Source organism: Pimephales promelas, chromosome 20 (assembly GCF_988280905.1).
Source record: "Pimephales promelas chromosome 20, fPimPro1.hap1.1, whole genome shotgun sequence".
Taxonomy (NCBI): Eukaryota; Metazoa; Chordata; class Actinopteri; order Cypriniformes; family Leuciscidae; genus Pimephales; species Pimephales promelas.
Genome location: NC_142788.1, coordinates 18,314,737 through 18,339,012, shown reverse-complemented (window position 1 = coordinate 18,339,012; position 24,276 = coordinate 18,314,737). Strand labels below are relative to the sequence as shown.

At 40.5% G+C, this 24,276-nt stretch overlaps 1 protein-coding gene across 5 annotated transcripts in view; it reads left to right on the top strand.

The window, feature by feature from the left end:
- Positions 1-22,655, top strand: part of vps13d (vacuolar protein sorting 13 homolog D) — a 42,117-nt gene extending 19,462 nt beyond the window's left edge. For 4 of the 5 annotated variants that reach the window (XM_039651379.2, XM_039651375.2, XM_039651378.2 and 1 more), the window contains 36 exons: positions 82-156; positions 254-451; positions 539-628; positions 1,841-1,981; positions 2,106-2,231; positions 3,136-3,210; positions 3,636-3,741; positions 3,821-3,973; positions 4,130-4,265; positions 4,563-4,610; positions 4,691-4,841; positions 4,935-5,151; positions 5,242-5,489; positions 5,599-5,790; positions 5,898-6,024; positions 6,238-6,380; positions 6,641-6,771; positions 6,879-7,054; positions 7,160-7,283; positions 8,485-8,720; positions 8,899-9,001; positions 9,093-9,250; positions 9,389-9,497; positions 9,582-9,752; positions 9,893-9,997; positions 10,124-10,273; positions 11,141-11,290; positions 11,406-11,502; positions 11,585-11,733; positions 11,857-11,991; positions 12,072-12,239; positions 15,184-15,316; positions 15,442-15,634; positions 19,873-20,004; positions 20,566-20,806; positions 21,088-22,655. In XM_039651379.2, the coding sequence (XP_039507313.2) occupies positions 82-156; positions 254-451; positions 539-628; positions 1,841-1,981; positions 2,106-2,231; positions 3,136-3,210; positions 3,636-3,741; positions 3,821-3,973; positions 4,130-4,265; positions 4,563-4,610; positions 4,691-4,841; positions 4,935-5,151; positions 5,242-5,489; positions 5,599-5,790; positions 5,898-6,024; positions 6,238-6,380; positions 6,641-6,771; positions 6,879-7,054; positions 7,160-7,283; positions 8,485-8,720; positions 8,899-9,001; positions 9,093-9,250; positions 9,389-9,497; positions 9,582-9,752; positions 9,893-9,997; positions 10,124-10,273; positions 11,141-11,290; positions 11,406-11,502; positions 11,585-11,733; positions 11,857-11,991; positions 12,072-12,239; positions 15,184-15,316; positions 15,442-15,634; positions 19,873-20,004; positions 20,566-20,806; positions 21,088-21,219 (5,219 nt within the window). In that variant the 3' untranslated portion in view covers positions 21,220-22,655. The remainder of the gene's footprint in view (positions 1-81; positions 157-253; positions 452-538; positions 629-1,840; positions 1,982-2,105; positions 2,232-3,135; positions 3,211-3,635; positions 3,742-3,820; positions 3,974-4,129; positions 4,266-4,562; positions 4,611-4,690; positions 4,842-4,934; positions 5,152-5,241; positions 5,490-5,598; positions 5,791-5,897; positions 6,025-6,237; positions 6,381-6,640; positions 6,772-6,878; positions 7,055-7,159; positions 7,284-8,484; positions 8,721-8,898; positions 9,002-9,092; positions 9,251-9,388; positions 9,498-9,581; positions 9,753-9,892; positions 9,998-10,123; positions 10,274-11,140; positions 11,291-11,405; positions 11,503-11,584; positions 11,734-11,856; positions 11,992-12,071; positions 12,240-15,183; positions 15,317-15,441; positions 15,635-19,872; positions 20,005-20,565; positions 20,807-21,087) is intronic. The other variant, XM_039651380.2, reaches the window with a different exon arrangement.
- Positions 22,656-24,276: the final 1,621 nt, after the last annotated feature.

Genomic DNA, 24,276 nt, shown 5'->3' with positions numbered 1-24,276 from the left:
TAATTAACTATTCCTTTATGTAAATATGTGATACTTTTAGAAAAGAGCTTTGCTGAAGTTTCTTCTAATATTTCATTGTAGAAGGTCAGCTTAAGCGGTTACAGGACCTTGGGTTCAGGAAGGAAGACTGCAGACGTGCACTCATTCACTGTAGAGGTACAGCAGTGCACTAGTCTACCTACATTGCAAAAGATGCATGTGAATCCAAGAATGGTGTGTTCCATTGTCTATATTTGTGTGCATTGAATTATAGGTCAGTTGGACCAAGCTGCCACTTGGCTGTGGGAGAATGCAGAGACCATGTCGAGCCGAAGCCGAACTGACTCCGACTCCAGCAGCCACTCGGCTCATCCCTTATCTGGAGTGGAAGTGAAGGCCGAGAGCGTGTGTATCTGCTTCATCGATGACTGTCTGGACTGTGACGTCCCTCTGGCAGAGCTCACCTTCTCACGTGAGGATGACCGCATACTGTGATACTCCATGTGTCACATATACTGTAGGCAGGCAATTCTGGAGCAGCTTTTCTCTTCCATTGCAGGTCTTTATGTTCTCCAGAGGATTGGGTCTATGCAGGAAGGCAAGGCTAGTTTCACTCTGTCTGGAGATTATTACAACAGAGAACTCTCAGGTGAGATCTCGGCATGCGTGTCATGTGAATCTCAGTACGTTTTCAAGAGTTAGCTAAAGGGCAATAACTGATTAATGAATGAAAATGAATAGTCATTTTGATATTTGCTAAAACGTATGTTAAAACCGCGTTATTAAATTACTACTGTTTTCAAAGATTAACTTTAAATGATTGTTAGAATATGACTAAGGCAATTTACATGTAAAAACTGGACAAATGAGCATGAACAATTCACGGTTGCCATTGAGAACTAAAATTACAACTATTACATTTTTTTTCTGTAATTAAAATAAGGCTAAAATATGATTGATAGTCATTTTATTACTTTACTTTTTTTAATCTAATATGTATTTTCTATCTAAAACTAAGACTGAAATAAAAACAAATTAAAATTTACTTTGAAAATAAATTAAAGTTCGTTTATACGGTTAGTTCACCCAAAAATGAAAATGATGTCATTACCTCATGTTGACAACCTCATGTCATTCCAAGCCCATAAGACCTTCTTTCATCTTTGGAGCACAGTTAAGATATTTTAGATTTAGTCCGAGAGTTTTCTGTCCCTCCATTGAAAATGTATGTATGGTATACTAACCTTGTCCAAAAAGGAAATAAAGACATCATCAAAGTAGTCCATGTGACATCAGTGGGTTAATTAGAATGTTTTGAACCATCGAAAATACATTTTGGTCCAAAAACTACAACTTTATTTAGCATTGTATTGTCTTCCGGTTCTGTTGTCAATCAGCGTTCAGTGATGCTGATGACATGTTTTCGGGCGCACCAGAATTAATTATTAATTATGCCATTAATGACATGATTAACCAACCCTTTAATACAACAAAACCTAATAATAAACAGAGCAATTCCAATAGGGTCCTACAATACTCGGCCCTAAAAATTTTAATATAAAAATAATAAATACTATAATAGTATACGAACAGTACTAAAATAACACTGGCATAATTAAATAGCCAATATTGACAGATATATTGAACTGTTTTCATAATAAATATGAGGATTCTGCACTGTTTTTATTAAATAAAGGAATTTTTTGATGTTGACTATTTTGCGTTTGTTTTCCAAGGAAAAACCATATAGGTCATTTTCAGGCATTGAGTTGTGAAGTAATTGTGAACGGAGTGTAAACCCTGCACTATGTATTTCTGTGTACATTCATACGCACACACACTTGTGTCTGCCGGTCTACAGGCTGGGAGCCATTCATCGAGCCTTGGCCATGTTTCCTGGATTGGCAGCGACAGGCGGCAGGCCGGCTCCATCCTCCTCGCCTGAAGATCGGAGTACGAGCCAAGCAGAGGCTGGATGTCAACATCACCTCTGTCTTACTGGGTACATAGTCTGGGTCAAACACACTCATAGGCCTCCATGCTTTTCTCTAACTGTTTGCTTCCATATTTATAAGTGGTATGTTAATATTGACACCCTGCTGCGGGCCTGTCGTCCTGACTCACAGAGCAGTACAGCACCACCAAGACTTCGTGGTTGGCAGATTACTGCAAGGAAGACGAGCAGTCGCCACAGCCCCCTGCCACTCTGTCTTGGATGGGGTCATCAGTGGACCCCCCGTCCTTTGGCCAGAGTGAGTATTTGCCATCTGCTTAACCTGTACTCTCGTCCAGCTCTTAAAAAAGATTAACTGCACTGGAGTTACATACCTGTCTAATAAATCTTTTTAAGCTGAAGTGTGTAATTTAGGCTCCACTAGTGTCACCAAATATAGATTACTGTTCAAAAGTGTCTTTGAGAGAAGTCTCTTATACTCACCACAAATGCATTTATTTTATAACTAATAGAGTAAAGTTTTCCATTTTAATATATTTTGAAGTGTAATATTTTAAATTTTTATTTATATAGTATTTATACTTTTCAGGATTTGATGAATAGAAAGTTAAAAAGAACTGTATTTATTTTGTAATGGAAATCTTTTACTGTCATTAATTACTGTCACTTCTGATTCATTTAAAGTATTCTTATAGAAAAAAAAGGTTGAATTTCTTTTTAAAAATCCTGCTGACCTCAAACTTTTGAAGGCTAAATTGCAAAAATACTGATTTTTTTTAATCTGAGTTTCCATACACTTTCAATGTCTGTCAAACAGGAGAACTCAACCTACAAATCATTTGCTTGTAGTTGTTTCGGCATTTTAAGCTAGGATAGAAAATAATGCTAGGATGGGAGGATAGACTTTTAACATCTTTACAAACACACACTTCAGCTTTAGACAAATAAATGAATTGTAGAATACACAATTCACAGAGTCTAAACCCAGAAAATCAACAACAAATTGAAATGTAAATCTTAATATCATGCTGAATTAGTGACTAACAATTAGTTCTATCTGTATTTTTAGAGAAGATCGCAACATATACTAACATGATGTGCCGCGTGCGCAACTCATTCTAACCCTTCTCTTTGACCGTATGCGTCTCCTACAGCCTCCTAGCATGTCTCTCTCTCTCTTCTTCTTTTCTCTCTGCTGTCAGGTCTTCCTCTTGCCTACCTTAGAACTAGAAGCTCTACCAGCTTGACTTGTCTCGAGCAGCAGATTCATGCCCGAGGTACAGTTCATAGACGCGTAGCCAACCTTAGAGAAGTCAGAAGGCTGCCGTGTTTAGTATCGTAAACCTTAGGATACCATTGTTCTCTGGGCTTTTTTTCTAACCCCAACTAATAATTTACCCCTGACCCTTACTCATTGCCATGCATGCATATTAGATATGAAACAGTTTATGATATCATATTTTTCTTTAAATCATGCTGTCTTTTTACTCTGAATGTGTTTTTTACTGAATTTTTATTTATAGTCTTTCTTTTTTGTGGCATCTCAGTGAATGTGTGATTTGGGCCATACTTTAGGAAGGAACGTTTCTAGCTAATTTTCCTCCAAAAAAATGTTTTTGGTGCACAATACCTGATATAGCTGGCAATATTCACAATCTTGTGTGAGACCTGTGACTGATTTTATATTCATGCCGTGTTTCAGCGGATATGAAGCTCTCCAAGAGGAGGCAGCCGTTTGTGCCCTATGCCTTACGCAACCATACTGGCTGCACTATGTGGTTTGCTACTCTTACAACCACACCAACCAGGTTAGAAGAACTCACACTACAGTATTTAACTACATTTTATACTTTGGGAAAATTCATGGTGGTTCTGGTGTGTCCACAGAGTGGCACTATCTCACAGCAGCAGTGCCGACTCCATATCTGAAGTGAATGGGCCTGGAACAGATGATACGCACAACATCAGCCAGTGGAGAGAGGTGCTGCCTGGGGAGGAGCTCCCGTTTGAGTTTGAGGCCCGGGAGAAACTGAGACATAGGTAGCAGAGAGTGTCTTTTTTGTAAATGCAAATGCAATCCAATAGGCTTTGAATGTGCTAATGTTGGACAGGACAGTTTTGCTGTACTGTTTTCTTCTCAATACTTCATTGATTTACTTTTCATCTCTTTACTGATAATGTGCTCTTTATCCTCAGACACACCCATGAGCTGAAACTCCACCAGCTGCTGGTGCGTGTTGTGGGCTGGGAGCAGGTGAAGCCAGTGTCAGTGGACAAGGTTGGAGTGTTCTTCCGCTACGCCGCCCCTGATCGAAACAACCCCTCGAGCACTGTGAGTTAACGGGTCAAACATTTTAGAATTGTGCAAATTCAGTAGTTAGTTATGTGGAGAAGGAAGTTTTCTGACCTTCATTCGAACTGCTAAAATCATTAGTAATTCATAAATGCATAATATTAGTGATTCTCTACATGCATTTTGAAGTCTTGGATTTCTCTCATGGGTCTTTGAAATGAATCGTTTTTTTTCCCCTCTTTCGTTATTTGATCATTTTGAGCTACAAAATATTTTAGTAGTTTATGAAAAATGGAAATAATGCTTCATAAAAATCAAATGACCTGGCTTTTCTAGGTTGGCAGCCCAATTAGCAGAACCAACATCATACACCCTCATGTATATGTAAGTGTTTGTACCTCATACCATTACATCTAATGATCCTAATTATCCTAGTTTGTAGACGGTCTATAATCTCTGTTCAGTTCTCAGCCTTGCCGCCTGTTCGAGTGGTTTTCTCCATCACTATGGAGGGCAGTGCACGTAAGGTCATTACGGTGCAGTCAGCGCTCACAGTTAAGAATCGTCTTGAGGTTCCCATGGAAGTGCGACTTGACAGCCCTTCTGCTCCAGACAGTAAGTGTCTACAAACCCACACACACACTGTTTGTGACGCTTTACGGGTGTTTATTTACTATGGATCTTATTTTAACTGTTTACCTTTTGCAGAACCTGTTGTCCTGCCACCCATCCTGCCCGGAGAGGCCTTGGCCATCCCTCTCCATCTGACCTCTTGGAGGCTTCAGGCAAGACCTAAAGGCTTAGGGTTGTTCTTCTGTAAGGTGCCCATCCATTGGACTACCGTGGAGCGGCCTGGTGATGTCAGCAGCAGCAAGAGAGAGTGCCAATCAGCAGACTTTGATGAACAACTCAAACGCAACTTCAGGTAAAAACAGGCTGGGAGGAGAAAGAAAATATCAAGACAAATGAAACTTGAGTTGTGAACTGTTTTGTTGTTTTAACTTTTTTTGTAAAGGTTTTGTGTCGTCATTAAGAAAGAGAACTACCCTGAACAGCAGCCTGCCAAAACTGTAGCGGGAGGTACAAAACAGATCTACCGCCAACCAGGTCACACCATCTATCTGCTGCCCACGCTAGTGCTGGCCAACCTCCTTCCCTGTGACCTCAACTACTACATCAAAGGGACCTCAATCAAGGGAACAATGAAACCGGGGAAAGAGGCAGTGCTGCATGCTGTAGACACATCACAAAATATAGAATTAGGTGAACTGGAGTACATGCTACATTTCTTTTACATATTTAACTTGAAAATGTACCTGTTTGCTGTTTTTAATCCGCATCAAGCATTCACGAGTGTGGTGTTTGTTCTTAGGTGTGCTCCTAGAGAATTTTCCTATTTGTAAGGAGCTGCTCATCCCTCCTGGTACACAAAATTATGTGGTGCGTATGCGGCTATACGATGCCAACAAACGGCTGCTCTGTCTCACCATTCGGATTATTCTCAGAGCCCAAGGAGCATTAAAAATCCTCATCTCTGCTTCTTACTGGCTTGTCAACAAGACCGGTATGCTTTCATATCTAAGCATTGACTACAGATTGATGATCTGAATTCAAGACTTCAATTCTACTGCAGCATGTCTGTAATATTTTCATTGGTAATTGTGTCTGCAGGGCTGCCTCTGATCTTCCGCCAGGACAATGGGAAAACGGATGCCGCTGGGCAGTTTGAGGAGCATGAGTTAGCCAGGAGTTTGAGCCCACTGCTCTTTTGCTACACTGACAAAGAGCAACCCAATATGTGAGTGCAAGTGAAGGGGAAAAACCAAAGAACATTGTGTGTTCACACCATGCTCACCCATCAAATGCTTTTGAATGCATTAGCTCGTTTAATTAGCCTGCAAACATTTCACAGCCAGAGTTATTTATTTATTATCCAACATAGCAGAGTTGTAATTTAACTGCATAACTACCCCTTATTAAAGCTCTCTAAAGTCTTGTCCTCTTTGAACAGGTGCACCATGCGGATCGGTAAAGGGATCCACCCAGATGGTGTTCCAGGATGGTGCCAGGGTTTCTCTCTGGATGGGGGCAGTGGAGTGAGAGCACTCAAAGTCATACAGCATAGCAACAGACCTGGACTCATCTATAATATTGGTAATAAGGAATGCTGATGCTATTTTAAGAAACATTTCTCCTGCATTATGGTTTCTGCTAAGTCAGTGATGTCTAATAATGCTCCTAGAGGGCCAACATCCTGAGGAGTTTAGCTTCAACTTAATCCTAAAGACATTGATTATCAGGTTCAGGTGTGTTTGATTAGAATTAAACTCGCTAGGACAGTGGCCCTCCAGAAGCAGGATTGGACACCCCTGTGCAAAGGTGATTTAATAATGGAATATAATGTCTTATTATAGGAATAAATGTGAGGAAGGGGAAAGGCCGTTATCGTGACACACACATTGTGACCTTTGCTCCACGATACCTACTTGACAATCGATCTTCTCAGAAGTTAGCCTTCTCGCAGAGGGAATTTGTCAGAGGAAAGGTGAGAGTCCATGTTTTCATTGTGCTATGTTTTTAGATATTTTAATGTATCATAAAAGACAGGAAAATAAATGATAATGTTTTGTTTGTTATGATAACCTGTTTTAGGGAACAGCAAATCCAGATGGATATATCTCCACCCTGCCAGGATCCAGTGTGGTGTTCCACTGGCCTAGAAATGACTATGATCAGCTTCTCTGTGTCCGTCTCATGGATGTACCCAACTGCACCTGGTCTGGAGGTTTTGAGGTCAACAAACCTAAATCTTTCCACATCAACATGAGGTACCTAATGCCACTCTCTAGATATGGCTGAGCAGAACAGTAAATGACCGAGGGAAAAGTTCCTGATTTCATTGACATATATTCCTCTCATTATGTGTTCCATAGGGACACTTTAGGGAACTGCTTCTTCCTGCGTGCTGAGATTGCTTTGAAAGGGGCAACGCATCAAATCTCATTCAGTGACACTGACCAGCTGCCCCCACCCTTCCGGATAGATAACATCTCTGAGGTAAGTCCTCTGAGGGTACACATTGTTAAGTATTGTAAGGCAGTAGAATGGTTCAGAAGATTTGAGACTAATGAGGAACACTAGGATGGTTGGGAATATGCCCTGGCCTTTACTTAAACCCGGGTCACCCATGAGAATTTGTCAGAGCACATGAACAAGAATGTCGTACTAACCGCAATCCCAAACCTAAATTGTTTAAGAAATTGTTCTGAAACTGCTCTTGCATTTCAGAAAAGTCATAGGGATACATTTGGTTCTGTTTGCACTTCTGACTTCCTAAAATAATTACATTTATCAGGACAATATTATTTCCTTTCAGTGTTCAATTTTGGACACTATAACATTCATAAAAGCATAGGCATAGCAAGAGAAAGCTTCCTGTTACAAACGTACCTGTTATTAATATCATCCTGTTATCTAGGGGATTAATGGGGGAGTTCACATTTTCCATCACCTTCCCTAACCCCAAAGTGTCATATGATCTGTTGGTGGTTTTAAATTTACAAAGACACCATTCTAGACATTACAATTGGTGGATTTAAAGCTTTTGTCACATGAAATAGCTCTTTTACTCCCCCTGGCTTGACTTAAGCAATCGATTCAGGCATTGAGTTCACATCTGGCAGCTCTACATCCGATGGCTTCTCTGTCTCAATGCTGCCCTTGCATCAAAACAGATTTCTTTTTTTATCTGCTAATAATTCTTTTGGGCAGACATTTTGATGCTCTTTTTGTGTGGGTCTTGATATTAAGCAATAAAAAGTCTGTTGGTGCTGGGATTAGACACATTCTCAATGATTTATCTTGGTGTCTCAGATCTTTCATCATCAAACACTCTTGTCCAGGATAGAAGTATCCTAGATCTTGCTGCTTGCACCTTGCTCTACTGTCACTGGCAGTATGTCCCTCTCGACTCATAGGCCTACTCTAAAAGCTTTCCCTAAGGCGCTGTGAGCTCCTGCTTTTATTCAACCATCTTCTTTTTTTATCTGATCTTGCCAACATATTGAGGGAAATTAGATGTTTTCCCAGGTCCACTTCCAGCTGCCATGTTATTTAGTTTTATTCAAGCTGATAGCTTTGATTTTTACTTCTGGTATCTTATGATGGCTGTGTAAATGGCCTCTAAAATGGCCTTGAAGCTTATTGCAGAAACACAATCTCCACAAACTCTTTGGTCCTCATGTCCTCTTTACCTCAGGTGCCTATCCAGTTCTGGCAACACGGAGTGGTTGATATCCGGCTACACACAGAGGTAAAAGCTGGGGCAGTTCTGGACTACGCTTGCGATGAACCTATTCTTCAACCCTACCTCACCCTCACTGTGAAGGGAGCCGGATCTTCAGAGGTTACCGCTGACATGAACTTCTTTAGAGAATACAACAAGCTCTACTATGAGAACTTTATCTATATTGCGGCGTCCTTCACATTCTCAGAGTGAGTTCTCCACCTTTAATTTTCCAAATAGTTTACTCATCCTTGAAATTGGTAATTTGACCAATTTCAAGCGGAAAACTTTCCAGTGGCTGACTCACTCCAATATTACTTCTTCAAACTGGTGTTTATAAATATAAGTAAATATTCACTTGAGGTTGACACTTTGATTTGATAACAGAGATGGAGGGAAAAGGCCAGTGGGGAAGAAGCGGGTGGTCAGCAGTGCTGAACTGGTGCTTGATGTGGAGACGAAAACACAGAGAGTCATCCTAAAGAAAAAGGTCTGCTTATACTCTTTCTCAGCTTTATATCTGCCAGTTTCTCCATTTCTAGTTTATTCTCAAAGGTTCTCACATTTCTTTGTCTGTTTAGGAGCCTGGAAAGCGCTCCCAACTTTGGCGGATGACGGGAACGGGAATGCTCTGTCATGAGGGCTCATCACCTCCACAGAGCAAACCTTCTCAACCTCGACCCCTCACTTCATCTTTAGTGCTTGACATTGCTGGACTGGCTGCCGTGACAGACAACAGGTTACTTGAACTCTTCACAGCACAACAAAGGACAACTTGTGCTTGTCTATCTTAAGCTTGTTCTTGTCCCTGTGCAGAGTAAACATTATCATGGTGTGTGGGTGTCATTTCTCACGTATCTTGCATTTTCTTTTTTAGCTATGAGCCTCTGATGTTGAGACGGCCAGACAACCGCCGCAGCACCACCCAGACATGGCACTTCAGCTCTGGCATGTTGACCTGTGGTTTGCCCAGACTAGTCGTCCAGGTCTGTCCTTCTTCTTTCATCCATTTTTTTTCCCAGTATGAAATAATCTGTGGCTCTTTTAAAGTATTTTATGTGCTGTTTTAGGTAAGAGGAGGATTATCTGGCCTGTATGATGGTGCCGAGGTGGTACTGGGACCAGACTCTGGTGTTATGGAACCGACACCAGAGCAACAGTTTATCAACCAGAAAATGAGACCTGGCTCAGGTGTACTGTCCGTACAGGTCCTGCCTGATGGGCCCACACGAGTACTACAGGCAAGACAGCCCTCCTGTCTCGTTGTTATTGAATTGCATGGTTGGGATAGCATGCCATCTGAAACCATATGAAATTGAATCAGTTCTTATCTTTCTTTCACACTTTCTAATATAATGAGAAGCTGCATACCTCATTTCAGATCAGTGACTTCAACCAACGGCGCGTGAATAGACCCTCTCCCAGCGTTGAGGAAGACCAGAATAAAGAGAGTGCTCAGACGAAAGTTCCTGAGGAGGAGCTTGAGGTAAAAAACATGTTTTTGTTTGTCCAGCAGATTGATTGATTTGGAATTTTACCATCATTGTGTTTCCAGTAAAAACCGAATTAGCACAGGAAGTTCAGACCTCCCTATTCATGGCCTTGTGTTTAGGTGTTGGTGAATCTAGAGGAAGGAGTGGGTCTATCACTGGTGAATAAGCTCCCTGAAGAGCTAGTGTTTGCCACCCTGTCTGGCATTGATGTGCACTTCACCCGCACCGCTGCCAGCCAGGTACTGGAGCTTACAGTGAGAGACATTCAGGTAAGCATCCACAGACCTAAAATGCATTCATCCAATGTTTGGGAATTACTTATTTTGGTTTAGGAATGGCTCAAGATGGTTGATGATTAATGAGACTAATTCATTTATCTAGATTTTTCTGATCATTCACCATATTTTCGATCATAAACTTTTTATACAAAAACACATGAACAGAGATACCAAGAAAATGCAATGATCAGTCTGATACCAGATACCAGATCCCAGCACACACTTTACGGATCTCAGGCCCCGTACACACTACTGCGTTTTCGTTTAAAAACGGAGAAACTTTTGCTACGTTTGCACCTCCCGTCTAGACTACAACGGAAAAACGAAGACCTAAAATGGAGAAGTTTAGAAACGCTGCAGTTCCGTTTTGCGTTTTGAATCTCCAGAGGGTGTTTTAGTGAAGGCTCACGCTCGGCTCTATGATTGGGTGTCATCAGTCATGATGTGACCTTCCCTGATTCGTCAGCCACCCATCAGGTAGCTAACATTACTTTCTTCTTCATCAAATCTGAGGAATAGTCAATCCGTTTCCTCTTTACACCGGCCAAGTGTTGGTGAATGGTCACGTGATCCATGTTTTCAGTTGTTTTAATGTGGGCGGAGATCAATTATAATATGCAGATAAGACGCTGGTGTGGACGGAGATTGTATTTGTTTTAATTATCCGTTTTTAAATGAAAACGCAGTAGTGTTGACGGGGCCTCAATTAGCACAGGCCTTAGCAAATTAGCAAAAAAAATTAAAAATCAGCCAAGTTGAATCCAGTAGACAGAATTTTTCATTCTAAATATACATATAATTATTCTATATAATTCTAAACATTTCTGATGTATGTCTTTACTCTCTCATCTATTACAGGTGGACAATCAGCTCTTGGGCTCCACTCACCCTGTTTTGCTGTCTGTGACTCCAGGCTCCATTGAAAGTACTACAGTGGACTCAGGTCCTGCTCTGCAGGTCAACGCTGTTAAAGTGCCCAGCAGTCTTATGCTCACAGACCTTTTTAAGGTGAAAGCAGTGAACTTATGGATTCTTTTTCTCACCAAAAATGCTTCGGGCTCATCTGTACATCTTCCTTTGACTACAGGAGTTTGATTTATATATTTTACTCTCTGCCTTGCAGCATTTGATGGTCACAGCACGCCGCTATACTGTCATCATTGAGGAAAAGCTCTTGATGAAACTGCTCATATTCTTTGGCTACGGTCAGACAGAGGGAGGTGCGTAGTGGGTATCCATCTGGTGTGGTGTATGGGGAATTCATAATGCTCTGTCTGCTAAGTTCATGATTTTGTCTTTCAGAGGTGGAGAAGCTGGATGAGAACCTCTATGAGAAGGCCAGCGAAGATGCCGGAACTCCAAAACGCTATTATTTTGAAAACTTGAAGATCAGTGTCCCTCAGGTCAAGCTGAGCGTCTTCACCTCTCACAAGTTGCCCCCTGACCTCAAGGTACAAGAGCCACAGTAGAATCAACTGTAGTTCTATAAACGCTTCACTGGTTGCAGATTTGTTGTTGGAAGTTTGCATTGTGCTGTGGTTGTCTGCATTATAATCAAGTGTTGTTCTGCACAGGCCTTGAAGGGAACCCTTGGGTTCCCACTCATTCGGTTTGAAGATGCAATCATTAACATGTACCCCTACACTCGAGTCCATCCCTATGAGACGCAGGAGATGATCATCAGTGACATCCTCAAGCACTTCAAAGAGGTCATAAACATTCTTCATTCTGAATTATGTTTACATTATATTTTCATACTATACATTGTGATTTCATCTTCTTTTTGTAGGAGCTTATCAGTCAGGCGGCTCAGATCCTGGGCTCAGTGGACTTCCTGGGCAACCCCATGGGCTTACTGAACGATGTCACTGAGGGTATGAATGAACTCATCAAGTATGGCAACGTCGGAGGGCTCATCCGCAGTGTTACACATGGTGTGTCCAACTCAGCTGCCAAGGTAAGAAAGTTTCACATTTTCTGTCAACTTCACCAGTCCATCTAACAATGCATGATACCCGATCACCTAAGTATTTCACAGGGTTATTTGAGCTATTCTCAAATATATAATATATGATAAAGTCATTTTGTTTAGCTGCAAAGTACCAACATGAATTCAATGAGTGGAAGGCCAAGTCATAACCAACAAAAAAGCAAGAGAACGAATTTTCCTCTGTGATCTGGTCTGTTCAAATGTAAATTAGAAGCTGTTTATTTCATAGACTTCTTATTGAACGTTTTTGAAGAAGCGTCCAACCAGTCTGCCTGAGCAGAACACAAGAACTAGCCACATGTTGTAATTTGATGATTTCCAGGAGAAGAATGGGAACAGCACTGGAAGGTCAAATGCACATGATGTTCACCAGCAGAGCAATCTGACCTGATTTTCCTCCTAATATGCAATAAGGTGGTGAAGGTTCAGTGAAGTTTATTAGTTTTGGTCTCCCTGTGTAAACAGGCAGGATTCTGCATGTTTAGAGAATCATGGGAACACCAGGATTTAATAGTTTTGTCAGCATAAAAGTTGAACATCAGCCCTGTAACTTTCTCATGAACATTATAAGAAGTTTGTTTGAGCAGATGGAATTGGCTCATGGCACCAGTGTGTGAATGTGTGTACTCGTATGTGGCTGCAGTTGTGTGTGGTCAGACCTGAGCCTCCACTTCATGTCCTGCAGCCAGCTCTCAGCATGTCTGTCTAACAGGCCATCGCACCACGTCCTTCATTGGCAGCCAGCTCACTGTCAGACATTGCTTTGTATGCTTTTCGCTCTGTCCGCTCCCTCTGTGCTCTCATTTACTTTCCTTCCAGCCACACTCGCCAAGCTAATGTCTTAAGTACTCATAGCATGGGACAACACTACAGTATGTCTCAATCAGCACTTTCACATTCGCACTTGACCCGTTCTCATTTCACTTTGCTGCTTTTTAGCCAAGGTGTGTTTGTTTAAATATGCTCATCATACTGAATAATTATAGTTAATATTAGCTGTCTACTTCTTCAGTTCTACTTTTAGCTGTAACAACTTTTAAGGTCTTTGCTCATTACACACAAACTGCTTGAACAAATGCTCAGGTTTGCTTGAGAGAAAAAAAAAACTTTCTCTGTTGGATGCTTTTTTTTGCCACTAATTCAATTTCATGAGTATAAAAAAGTATTACTCCCCCTGGAGAACTTCCAGCAGCATTAATAAAAATGTTTTGCCAAAATCATCCACCAACTGTATAAGGCTCCATGTCATACCGCTCGGGGTGGAAAAACTTTAATGAAAGATATAAAAGGCATTTGAGGGCTTTGGTTTGATCAAGTGCCTAGAAAGCTTGAGGTTTATTGTATTTGCAAAGATTACTATTAGTTTTTGTAACTTATGTCAGTGGCCACCCAGAATTTATTTTGGAACATGTGCAGACATCAGGAATTCTCTGTTGTTAGTTTTACCTTTATGGGGGCCTGGGTCTTTTTTAATAGGTATTTCAGCTAATGCACCCTCCATTGACTGCAATGTGCCTCCAAGCTTCTCCACAGATTTTCTTTCAATAGCACCTATGCTTTAAACACACATCTGAATTCATATTGAGCAATGCATTAGACATATTTTCAGCAAAGTTAACCCCTGCTGCCTAAAGCTGATCACTGTTTCCATGTCTCAAACAGCCTTAAACTCTCAAGCATTTACCTTCATCAGCTTGTACAGTTCTTCACATCTCTGTCAGACTCAACCACTTCTTGGCAATCACATCATGGTTTCCATTCCTTTACATCTTCTTTCTCACACATAGACACTGGAACACATTCCCGCACACCTCTAGGGGCCCTGCTTTGAGATAGGATGGTCTAATGGCTCAAGAAGGGGTGGTGGTGTGGGCGGGCCATAAACTTGAAAGTGTTCTGATCCTCCTCTCCCTCCCGCATACTCATATCTGGTAAATGTATTGGTATAATTTCACAGCCAAGCCTAAAAAAAGGGAAGCGAGTGAGAGAGAGGGAGGTGGAAGAGGAGGAGCAGAGAATCTGAGCTGGCCTTCAGATGAACTCACCAGGGACTTTGCTTGAAGGGGTCATCCCAAGTTCATGCCTGGCTCTTGCTTGAATTCTGCAGAATGTGCCTGTGTTTATAAAGTGCTCTGGCTGCACTAGGGAGCTCGCTGGGCCTGTAATACAAACTCCCTTCCAGGAGGCACCTGCAGGGGACCTGAGGGGGGCCACTCTGGGCAAAGTCAGGTCAACTGTGCCAAGAGGGGGGAGCGCCACCCCGTTAGACAAATTACAGCCTGATATATTTGACAGCTGGATGAGATGGTGTGTAAAATCAGTTATCTGTAATATTGATGTGTTTCCTCAGTTCAGCAGGGGAAGGGTTTGAGAACCATGGTGGTTGCCCAGAATGTGGCTCCCTTGCAAATAAAGCTGGAGTGATTGTGACTGTAAGACATTAGAAATAAATTTGTGTCATGAACTCAGAGGAAAATAGAATAGGTGATTTGCATGATTTTGTTTGACTGCAGTCCACACAGCTACATGAACCACAATAAGTCATTGATGTGTCCTAAAGTAGACAGTCCACTCCTTAAGGTCAATGCAGGCAGTCCACTCCTTAGGATCACTGTGGGGGGTTTCACTAACTAAAAAGACCATTGTCAGCAATTCCTGATGTATTGACAAATGTTTGAATAACAAATTCAAAGAATCTGTATAAATGTATTTCATGCCACATGTGGTTTGGTTTGTTTTCTTATTGGTATAATTAACGTATTAATACTGCATAATAATATTATAGTTCAATATTTTCTTTATTCATTCAAGTGGCAATGCTTCTTTTTGTTATGAGAATTGTTCATTTGTAGTACACATAATCTACTGTTCTTTTCTTATGTTGTTGTTCAATGTTTATCTGTCTGTGCAGTTTGCAGGTACCTTATCAGATGGATTGGGCAAGACAATGGACAATCGGCATCAGACTGAACGAGAGTGCATTCGCTATCATGGAGCCACCAGCGGAGAGCACCTTGTGGCAGGGATTCATGGTCTTGCTCATGGTACATCAAAACATTTTGACGTTTCATATGCTCAGTATTAAGACACTTACAGTATTGTACCATTGTGAATATCATAAGATTGTTATTGCACTGTCCACTGAACTTGGCGTTTCATTGCTGTGTAGGCATCATTGGCGGTCTGACCAGTGTGATAACATCAACGGTGGAGGGAGTGAAGACTGAGGGGGGTGTCAGTGGATTTTTCTCTGGTCTGGGGAAGGGATTGGTTGGCACCGTGACGAAACCTGTGGCAGGAGCTTTGGATTTTGCCTCCGAAACAGCACAAACTGTCAGAGAAATGGCCAGCCTAAGCAACAGGTATTTTCCACTCAATTATGTATTCAGGTTATTTTTTCTTTGAATGGCATATCCACGGCCTTGTTCATGGCCCTTTTCCAATGACAGGGTCCCAGAGCTGTGGGCCAAGATGGAATACAAAACAGAAAAAACAGTCTGACGAGTTTGATAAAAAAAAAAAAAAAACTTAAAAAAAAAATGCAATGAATGTAACCTCCAATCACCTAATTTTCAATGTCTGTCTAAAATAAAAAATATTTTAGTTGTGTAATTACTATCAATTATATGATCTACTAAATATTGCACCAGATTACTTTAAAATTCTTAAAACTACTGACATTAATAGTCATAAAGACCATAATGCAGCTTGTTTGTAGGCACGCAGTCAGTGACTGTTCATTGTACAGTCATTGTTCAGCTGGAAGTCGGTGGAATAAATCCTCTTGTTGGAAACCAACACCATTTCAGTAGAAAAGGGGTATCCGTGGTTCAATGTTTATAGCTCTTACAACTTTGCCGAGCCTACGTGACCTCTCTGTTGATGTGCCCATAAATCCCACCTGCCTTTTGATGAGTTTAGCTTGTGGCTAGCCAAACTCTACACTAATGAACACCTGCTAATGATCCAAAGCACAATCCAGAACTGTCGAAGAACTTGCCTACTGTTTTAAGAGCAGCCTTCAGGGTCTCACCTCCACTTCATCCTCTAAAGCCAGCAGCTCTACCTGAGGTTTTATGAGGGGGCCCAAAACCAGGTCATATTACACAGGCTGTCTGGTATGTAAAGCCATTTGTTCTTCATTTGCTTATGTATATGTGCAGTGGGGAGTGTTTGTGGTTTTACTGCTTCAACTAAAAGAGGGAATGAGTTTCAGGTCCTCTCACCATTCCCCTTGAATGGAGAGAGGCTGTGTGTGTGTGTAAAAGAGACCTGCTGGTGAACTGTGCAGTGTAGAGTTGGGGGAGTTTTAGGGAGAGGCATTCGGAGCGTGCCTGCCACAGTGCGGCCAAGAGTTCAGCCAGAGTTCACACCGAAAATCTGCAGGATTCATGGGTCACAGCGGATGCAGTCTGACCCAACTATTACATGTTCTCAATAACACATTTTGCAGGTAGTACTTCAGCAGCAAATCTTCACATCCTCTCTGTCTTGAGGGATCAGTCTCTATCCATCAACGACTGGATGTGGTGATTCCCAGTTGAGCTTTCTTCCCTTTCAGTCTGAAATGTTTATGATGTTACCCCCATTTTGCACATTCTCTTGCAAACCGTGTCAGTAATGTCACTGTAGATGTATCAGATTATGTCTTCCTCTTCTGGTCAGGAGTATGTCATATGTAGACCACAAACAGGAAATAAACACGTAAATGAGGAGCAGACTGTTGCGAGGTCAGGAATAGTGGAGGTGTCCACACAATCGTTTTTGCTCTCCTGCCCTGCTAGTGAACTCAGCCTCCCACATCAGTTCCCCGGACCCCGGACCCCCCCACACACACTCATGCATACACACACACACATAACATACACCACTTCCAACTGCACTATGCAATCCAGGCAGGCTTCCAGAGGCAGCTCAATTACAATCTCAAAACAAAGGCAAATAAGTGCTGGGGGTTGGTGGGGGCAGCAGTAGGGGCTCAGACCTGACTGAATAAGCATCCTGTTCCCCACCTTTAGCTGTCAGTTCAGTTTGGGAAAAGTATGCATTTTCTTTAACCTCAAGCTTTATTAAAAGAAAGTCCCTCATCTAGTTGGCCTTCCTTCACTAAGTTTTGGTAAACCTCAAATTCCTTCATAGTAAAAGATGACAGTTACTTGTTTTATGGCATTTAATCGAGACAACCACCTTAATAAAATTGTGGTTCATTTCCTTGCTGTTGTAATCATGGAGCATGTGCATTTTTTTTGATTATTTTACTGTCCCTGCTAATTCAACATTTTGTGAATCAGCATACTAAATACAAATACATTACACAGTTGACCGACTATTGACCCAGTAAACCGAAGATAAAGATCATAAAGATAAACAAATATTAGTCAGCCAAGGATTAGACATCACAGATGAGCAAACTTTGTCTCACCACAAGTCAAATGTGTTTATATTTGGGATCTGAGAGACTATTCGACGCTGGAAATAATGTTAGTTTTCCTTTTTTTTAGCACATTTTACAAAAGCTGCGTTAAAATTACTGTCATGGTAATGTTACGTTTTAAAAACAATACATTACTTAAAAAAATTCCCCTCGGAAGACGAGCAAGGAGAAGTAGTATTTTGACTTTGTCAGTCTGGCATTGAATAATTAAGCCTGCTTATAGTCTTGTTATACTACCGGTTATTAGGGACAATACCAGTATGAAAATTTTATACTGGTTTAAAGTGGAAACATTATGAATTAATCATATTTAAAAACAACAGATTTTATATCAATATCCTAACAAATAGAATAACCCTAGATAATATATAGTTGCCGGTGTATGTCAAGTTTTTCCTGTGATTTTGTACAGATAATTTCATCCATGACATAAATTTCACAATTAAATTCGATTTCCTCACAGGAAAATACCTAATACTGTAAATTGTAGAGGAAACCCCAGTTATGACATCACTTTAATATTATAGGTTAAAATGTAACTGATTTGAAGGCAACTTGCATTTAAATTGCACATAAGGAAGTTTTTATAAAAATAATGTTATAATACATTTTTAATGACATTAAATTATGTTTCTACTTGTTTTTTAATATGAACATTTAAATCGTGGATCTCATAAAAACATGACAGTTTTATTCAAACATTAAATATTAAATATGCAATATGGTGCATATTTACCAAAATTCTCCTCGAGGTCATTTTTCAAGCTGCCTAATGAGTTTTGAGTGGCTTTTCTGAGGTAAATATACTGAAAATCCTGCTACAACTCAATTATAACTGCACATGTGACAAGTAGAGATGGTGCCCCAATTTTCTTATACTCTGGCACGCATGCTTTTTGCGGCGTATGCTTCAATATGTCAGTGAAGAACCAAGTTAAACACCTACGTACAGCAGCCTTTCACTTTACGCCCGCCCTCCCTCAACACATTTTGCTCATGATCTTTCTCGGAAAGGAGCAAGAAGTAAGAGCTGTTTGTTTGCACCCATTGACGGCTGACTGGCCAGGCTCCAAGCCCTGTGCCTGACCTAGAGTTGAACCCTATTGTTCCAATCCCACAATCGGGTGCGGGGCATTGTGCTTGATCGCCTCCAGAGCAGTGGGAGAGGCTGCAGAGAGAGAGAGAAAGAGAGGTTAAGAGTCTCCCTGGGTCTGTTACAGTCTTGTCATGCACAGGGCCAGATCTCATGACTTACGGTTATGATTATGAACCGTGGCTTGCTGTCAAAACGAGAGCGAAGTCCATGTGGAAGTTCTGGCTTTTCTAAGGAAAAAACAACACCGCATTCTCCTCAATACTGTATGCCATAATGAAGTAACCAGTCGCTTCAGAATATTTGATTTAGTTGCTAATGCTAAAATTTGCCAGGGTGCTGCTGTTTTCTTTCCATGACATCAGTAGAGTTTATAGCAAGTTCATTGAGTCACTTAGTTTTCGTTTTCAATATTATATGGTTGGTGTGAAATGCAAATACGACCCACTTTAAGATTTCAGGTTTGTCCATCCTTGGTTATAATTTCATTCGGAGAGGCAGCTGCATTCATCCGGGCTTCACTTTAAACAGAACTGAGAAATGCAGTACACTGCCGTCTTTGTGAATCAACTGGAAACCATCAGCTCTAATCAAATGCCTGCTGGCCCAGATTCAAGCCAGATGTAGGAATTCCACTTGGCCCACCAGTGGCAGCCAAAGAGAAGAGAGGGCTTGTTTGCAGGAGAAGCAAGACCCAAGCTTTGCGTTGGCACTGCAGGCTGCTGGCTAGTCCCATCAGCTTTGGCCAGGACCACCAGAACTCTGGAGCTAACATTCCCCTGACCATCGATTGAACTGCACACCTAAAACCAACATGCTTGTGTTTGAATGTGAACCAGAATTAAATGATATTATATGGCAGGAGTCTGAGTATGTGAGTTTTTTGGATTGTGCCACAACAGGTGTTATTTCAAGAGACTCTGTGTTCTCTTTTACGGGAAATGGGGGGGGGGGGGGGTCCAGTCTTTCCAGTAAAAAGGTGCTTTATTCCAACTTGGATTCCCCAATGTTAACCCTCTTAAGGCTGTTGGTTTTGTAAGTAATGATCCTTGTGTGTTTTGTGTGTGTTTCAGGCTGAGCGCTCAGCGAGTAAGGAAGCCGCGCTGCTGCAAGGGCCCTCAGGGGCTGCTGCCTCGATTTTCCTCCCTACAAGCAGATGGACAAGAACAGCTCTTTCACTTAACGGACAACATCCACTCTGAATCGTGAGTATCCTCTCTGACGGTAAAGTCAGGTTAGGTCGCTTTGGGAAATTCTTCTTCTCTTTGTTATTGAATGTAGGATTAAAAATAAACAAAGCGCATTTTCCAAATGGTTCTTCTAGTTCAAGAATCGCATTGAAGATTTTCTTTGGGAAAAGGACAGGGCTTGTTTCTCTGTTCAAAAAGTGTGACAGAAGAGACGTTTATCACCAAAAGAGGCGAATCCATCCAGATCAGCAGACCCCTGTTGGCCCACCTGACCTTTCTCCTTAGAAGTGCCACACAGGCCATTAGTCTCCTCAGCTGCAGCCTGCACGATCTGTCCTGCGCTCTCTTACACACTGGAACTACTGTCTTAATGTTGTCCGTTTAATCTTTTCTTCTCTGATTAAATAGCAAGCTTGACTTTATCCTTTTTCAAGGGAAAATTTATTGCAGAGTACAAATTGGCATCAGAATCCTTGGGTGAATCATAATACATCTGATGTGCCTACCAGGATATAATACTTTCTGCCCTTTTGTAAAGCAATGGTGTACTGATCGAATGCCTATTTTCTTCTGTAGTTTCATTGCCGTGGAGCCCATAGACACATACTGTGTGCTGATCTCCTCCAAAGTGGTGTATTTCCTCAAGCCTGGAGAATTTGCGGATCGTGAAGCAATCTTTTTAGAGGTCAAATATGATGATCTCTATCATTGTCTGGTGTCCAAGGACCATGGGAAAGTATATGTACAGCTTACTAAGAAAGCAGAAAGCACTAGTAGCGGAGTGGCCATTCCAGGTCCATCACACCAGAAACCTATGGTAAGTGGCCTATCCCTCTGTGTTCACATGAGACTAAGGGCGGGATATTTAGTCACTAGATATTTTTAGAATAGCAATAGATATAGATATTACTACATGGTGCATTATGAAACGTTTGGGGGTGAATTTTCTGTAAATAATACCCAGAGTATATGATGACTGGAAAATTAACATAGGTAATACATCATGTTGGTCATTACGACCGCTAGTAAATATATGATTAACAATTCGAGGTATGTTTTTCTGATTCCATTCCAAATGTCATTTGTTGTTTCTCATAGGTCCATGTGAAAAGTGAGAACCTTGCCATCAAGATTTCACAAGAAATCAATTATGCCAAGAGCCTTTACTATGAACAGCAGCTCATGCTGCCTCCCAGTGAGAATGAGGATAGCTTATTATTAGACTCTTAACTACACTGACCCGCAGGTGTTTCTCGCTCGTTTTTCAACAGCCACTTCCTTTTTTTCCATTTCTGTGAAAGGACAGTAATAAATCAGCCGAGCGTAATCATCCACTTAGGCCAGTGTACGGGACATGCTCACAGCATGTGGTTTGTTCAGTGATTCAAACTAGTCTAGAGGGGCTGTTGTAAGCTCTGGCAAGCACAGATTTCACTTGAATATGCAAGTATTTTAGTTTCCTTGCAATCCGTAGAAGTAGAATTGATTTTGTTTGTTTTACAATTGGTAAAATAACTGGTGTTTGTCGCTAGATGTGCACAGCTAGTCTGACACTGTACAGTATATGTTTGTGTATAGATCCTCTATGTACATATATAGGCACACCATTAGGACTATCTGCCATGTATATAAAATGTTGAAATTAATTATATGGTATGAAATTAATCTTGGATTGCTGTACAAAACTGCCTTTAAAGGAAAGTTCATTTTGCTCTGAATACGTGTGGTTGGAAGTTATGATTGAATTGCACTGATTCAAATGTAGGGAAGTTAAGCTGCTCTCACCATTCACCGGTGACTCAACATTAACACACACACACACACACACACACACACACACAGCAAGTGTTGGAATTACTGACATTGCATTTTTCACCTCTCCATATGCAGTCCACCCTCAAAAACATCTGTCTGGTGTTTTTATTCTCTCAGTTTCTTATTTTCTTGGGTTTTCTATATCCAATTGAATGAAAAGAATGACATTTAAATTCTGAATGTTTCTTCAGTTTTCTAGTTTCTCCTTTATTCTGTTCCCAAGATCTTTTAAAGGTTCAAGCTTAACATTTGAAACACATTTAACATATTTCAACAAATAAAAATATGGTATTCTATTCTGTAGTGCATTCCATTATGATTCTCTTGCCTTTAGTGCTCTTTATGTGTCACACAATCAACATAAAGTTTTGTCATCATCAAGAGACAATAATCTCTTCTGTTAAAATTTTCCCAATCTCAAACATTTCTTATTTTACTCACCGTTTTAAATTGAACATTATCATGGAATTAATTGTTTCACTGAATGGAACGATTCATTTTAATTTGTTACAAGTTGTTACCAAAGATCAGACACTACAAATGTTTTCTCTTTAAAGAGTCACCTTCCTCGCTTATCTTAAATGTGTATAGCTAGTATACTGGTCATAACAAAACTAAGATTTTTAACTTCTGTGACTGTGCCTCTGAGAACACTGGTCAGTATAATTTAGGATTATATGATTATATTTAAGTTGTCTATTATTTAAATACTGATATGTTGTATACAACCCTACAAAGCTGGTTTCCTCTATAACTGCACAATATGCAAATTAAATATAGTGTGTAAATTTATTTTGTTGTAATATGCAAATGTATAAAGGCATAATAATAAAAGTTTTGGTTTAACACAGTATTAGCATTTATTGTGTTTTACGATTGTGATTGTTATTTTTTGTATATTTTTGTATATTGTATATTTTTTTGTGATCTGTTATTTTTTGGTTAAAAAATTTTTTTGGTTAAAAAAAAAAAGAGAGAGAGATTTCCGCGACGCTCGCGTTTCCGCGACGCTCGCGCATGCGTCGTGGAAATCTCTCGTCTCAGGCCCAGAAGGAAGAAAAGGAATAGTCGATTAAAGTCGTTATTTTTGTTTTATTTCCGCACAAAAAGTATTCTCGTCGCTTGATAAACTTACAGTTGAGCCACTGTAGTCACATGGAATATTTAAACATTTTCTTCATTGACTTTCTGCGCCGTCAAGTTTTAATCCCCTAGCCTAGGCAGCCTAGTATGTAACGTGATACAGCTCTCAAATTTAACTTAATCTAAAATATCTTTATTTGTGTTCCGAAGATGAACAAAGGTCTTACGGGGTTGGTACACCATGGGGGTGAGTAATTTATGACTTAATTTTCATTTTTGGGTGAACTAACGTTAACCCTTTAATGAAGATTTCTGTTAAAAAAAGTATTTTGAACTTAAGTTATTTAAATTAGCATATTTTACTGTTTCTGTACGGCAGCCATTGAATGTTTTTCATGGGATTTTTTTACAGTTAGGGTGTTTAATCGTAATAATTCAGATGATAGCTGTAACAAGGTGTTTTTCTGTAAAATATTTTTTGCACAATTAAAATTAGGATATTTTACTTTATTTATACGCTTTTTGTTTGGCAGCCGTAGCTGACAGTCATTGACCGTTTTTAAAGATTTAATTTTTTACAGTGTAGAAACTTTTTACAGCGTTGATCAGAAATGTACAGTACATTTACGCACAAACTGATGACCAGTCGCAACTTTCAGATGCCATCTTTATTTTTCTAGCTCAACGTTCAAAGAATGGAAAGCACAGGATTGTGGGATATCAAAGGCAGCGAATGATAACTTTATGCTGCCTTCAAAAATCAATCAGATGAAGGTATCTCAGGAGACATGAAGTCTGCCTTGATGCCTTCCGACCTTGGAATGCATCCTCCAAAGGCTTCATTTATCAGTTTCAGACGCAGCCACCACTTGAACACCGTATGAGTACTTCTGGCATTTCCGTCACCAGTTTTAATGTTGTGACGCATTAAAATACAGTCTGAAATGACTGTTTGACTCAGACGCATTTGTAAAAATCTGATTGGAATCGCATTTCAATCCACCTTATGTGTTTGTTTTTTTTTGTTTTGCTCTCCAGATTTTCAAAAACCCATCTGGATAAAATATGGATAAGCAACACATTTTTTTTTTTGCTGGCAGTCAAAAAATGGCCTTAGTATAACCTATTCTTCTTCTTGACTGACAGTGTGATGTCAGATGAAAGGTCTTTCCCTTAAGGGCGACACACTCATTAGTTAAAGATGGATGTGCCATGGCCACGCAACCCCTAACTCTGTATATCTAAAGGAACAACAATGACAGTGCTAACATTGAGCACGAGTTACCATGTGCCTTATCAATACTCTTACTACCAAGTTCTACTTTTCCACCTGTGCTTGGTCACATTAAGCTGCTCTTTTCCCTGGGTAAAGGGTTCATCACAGGGTGA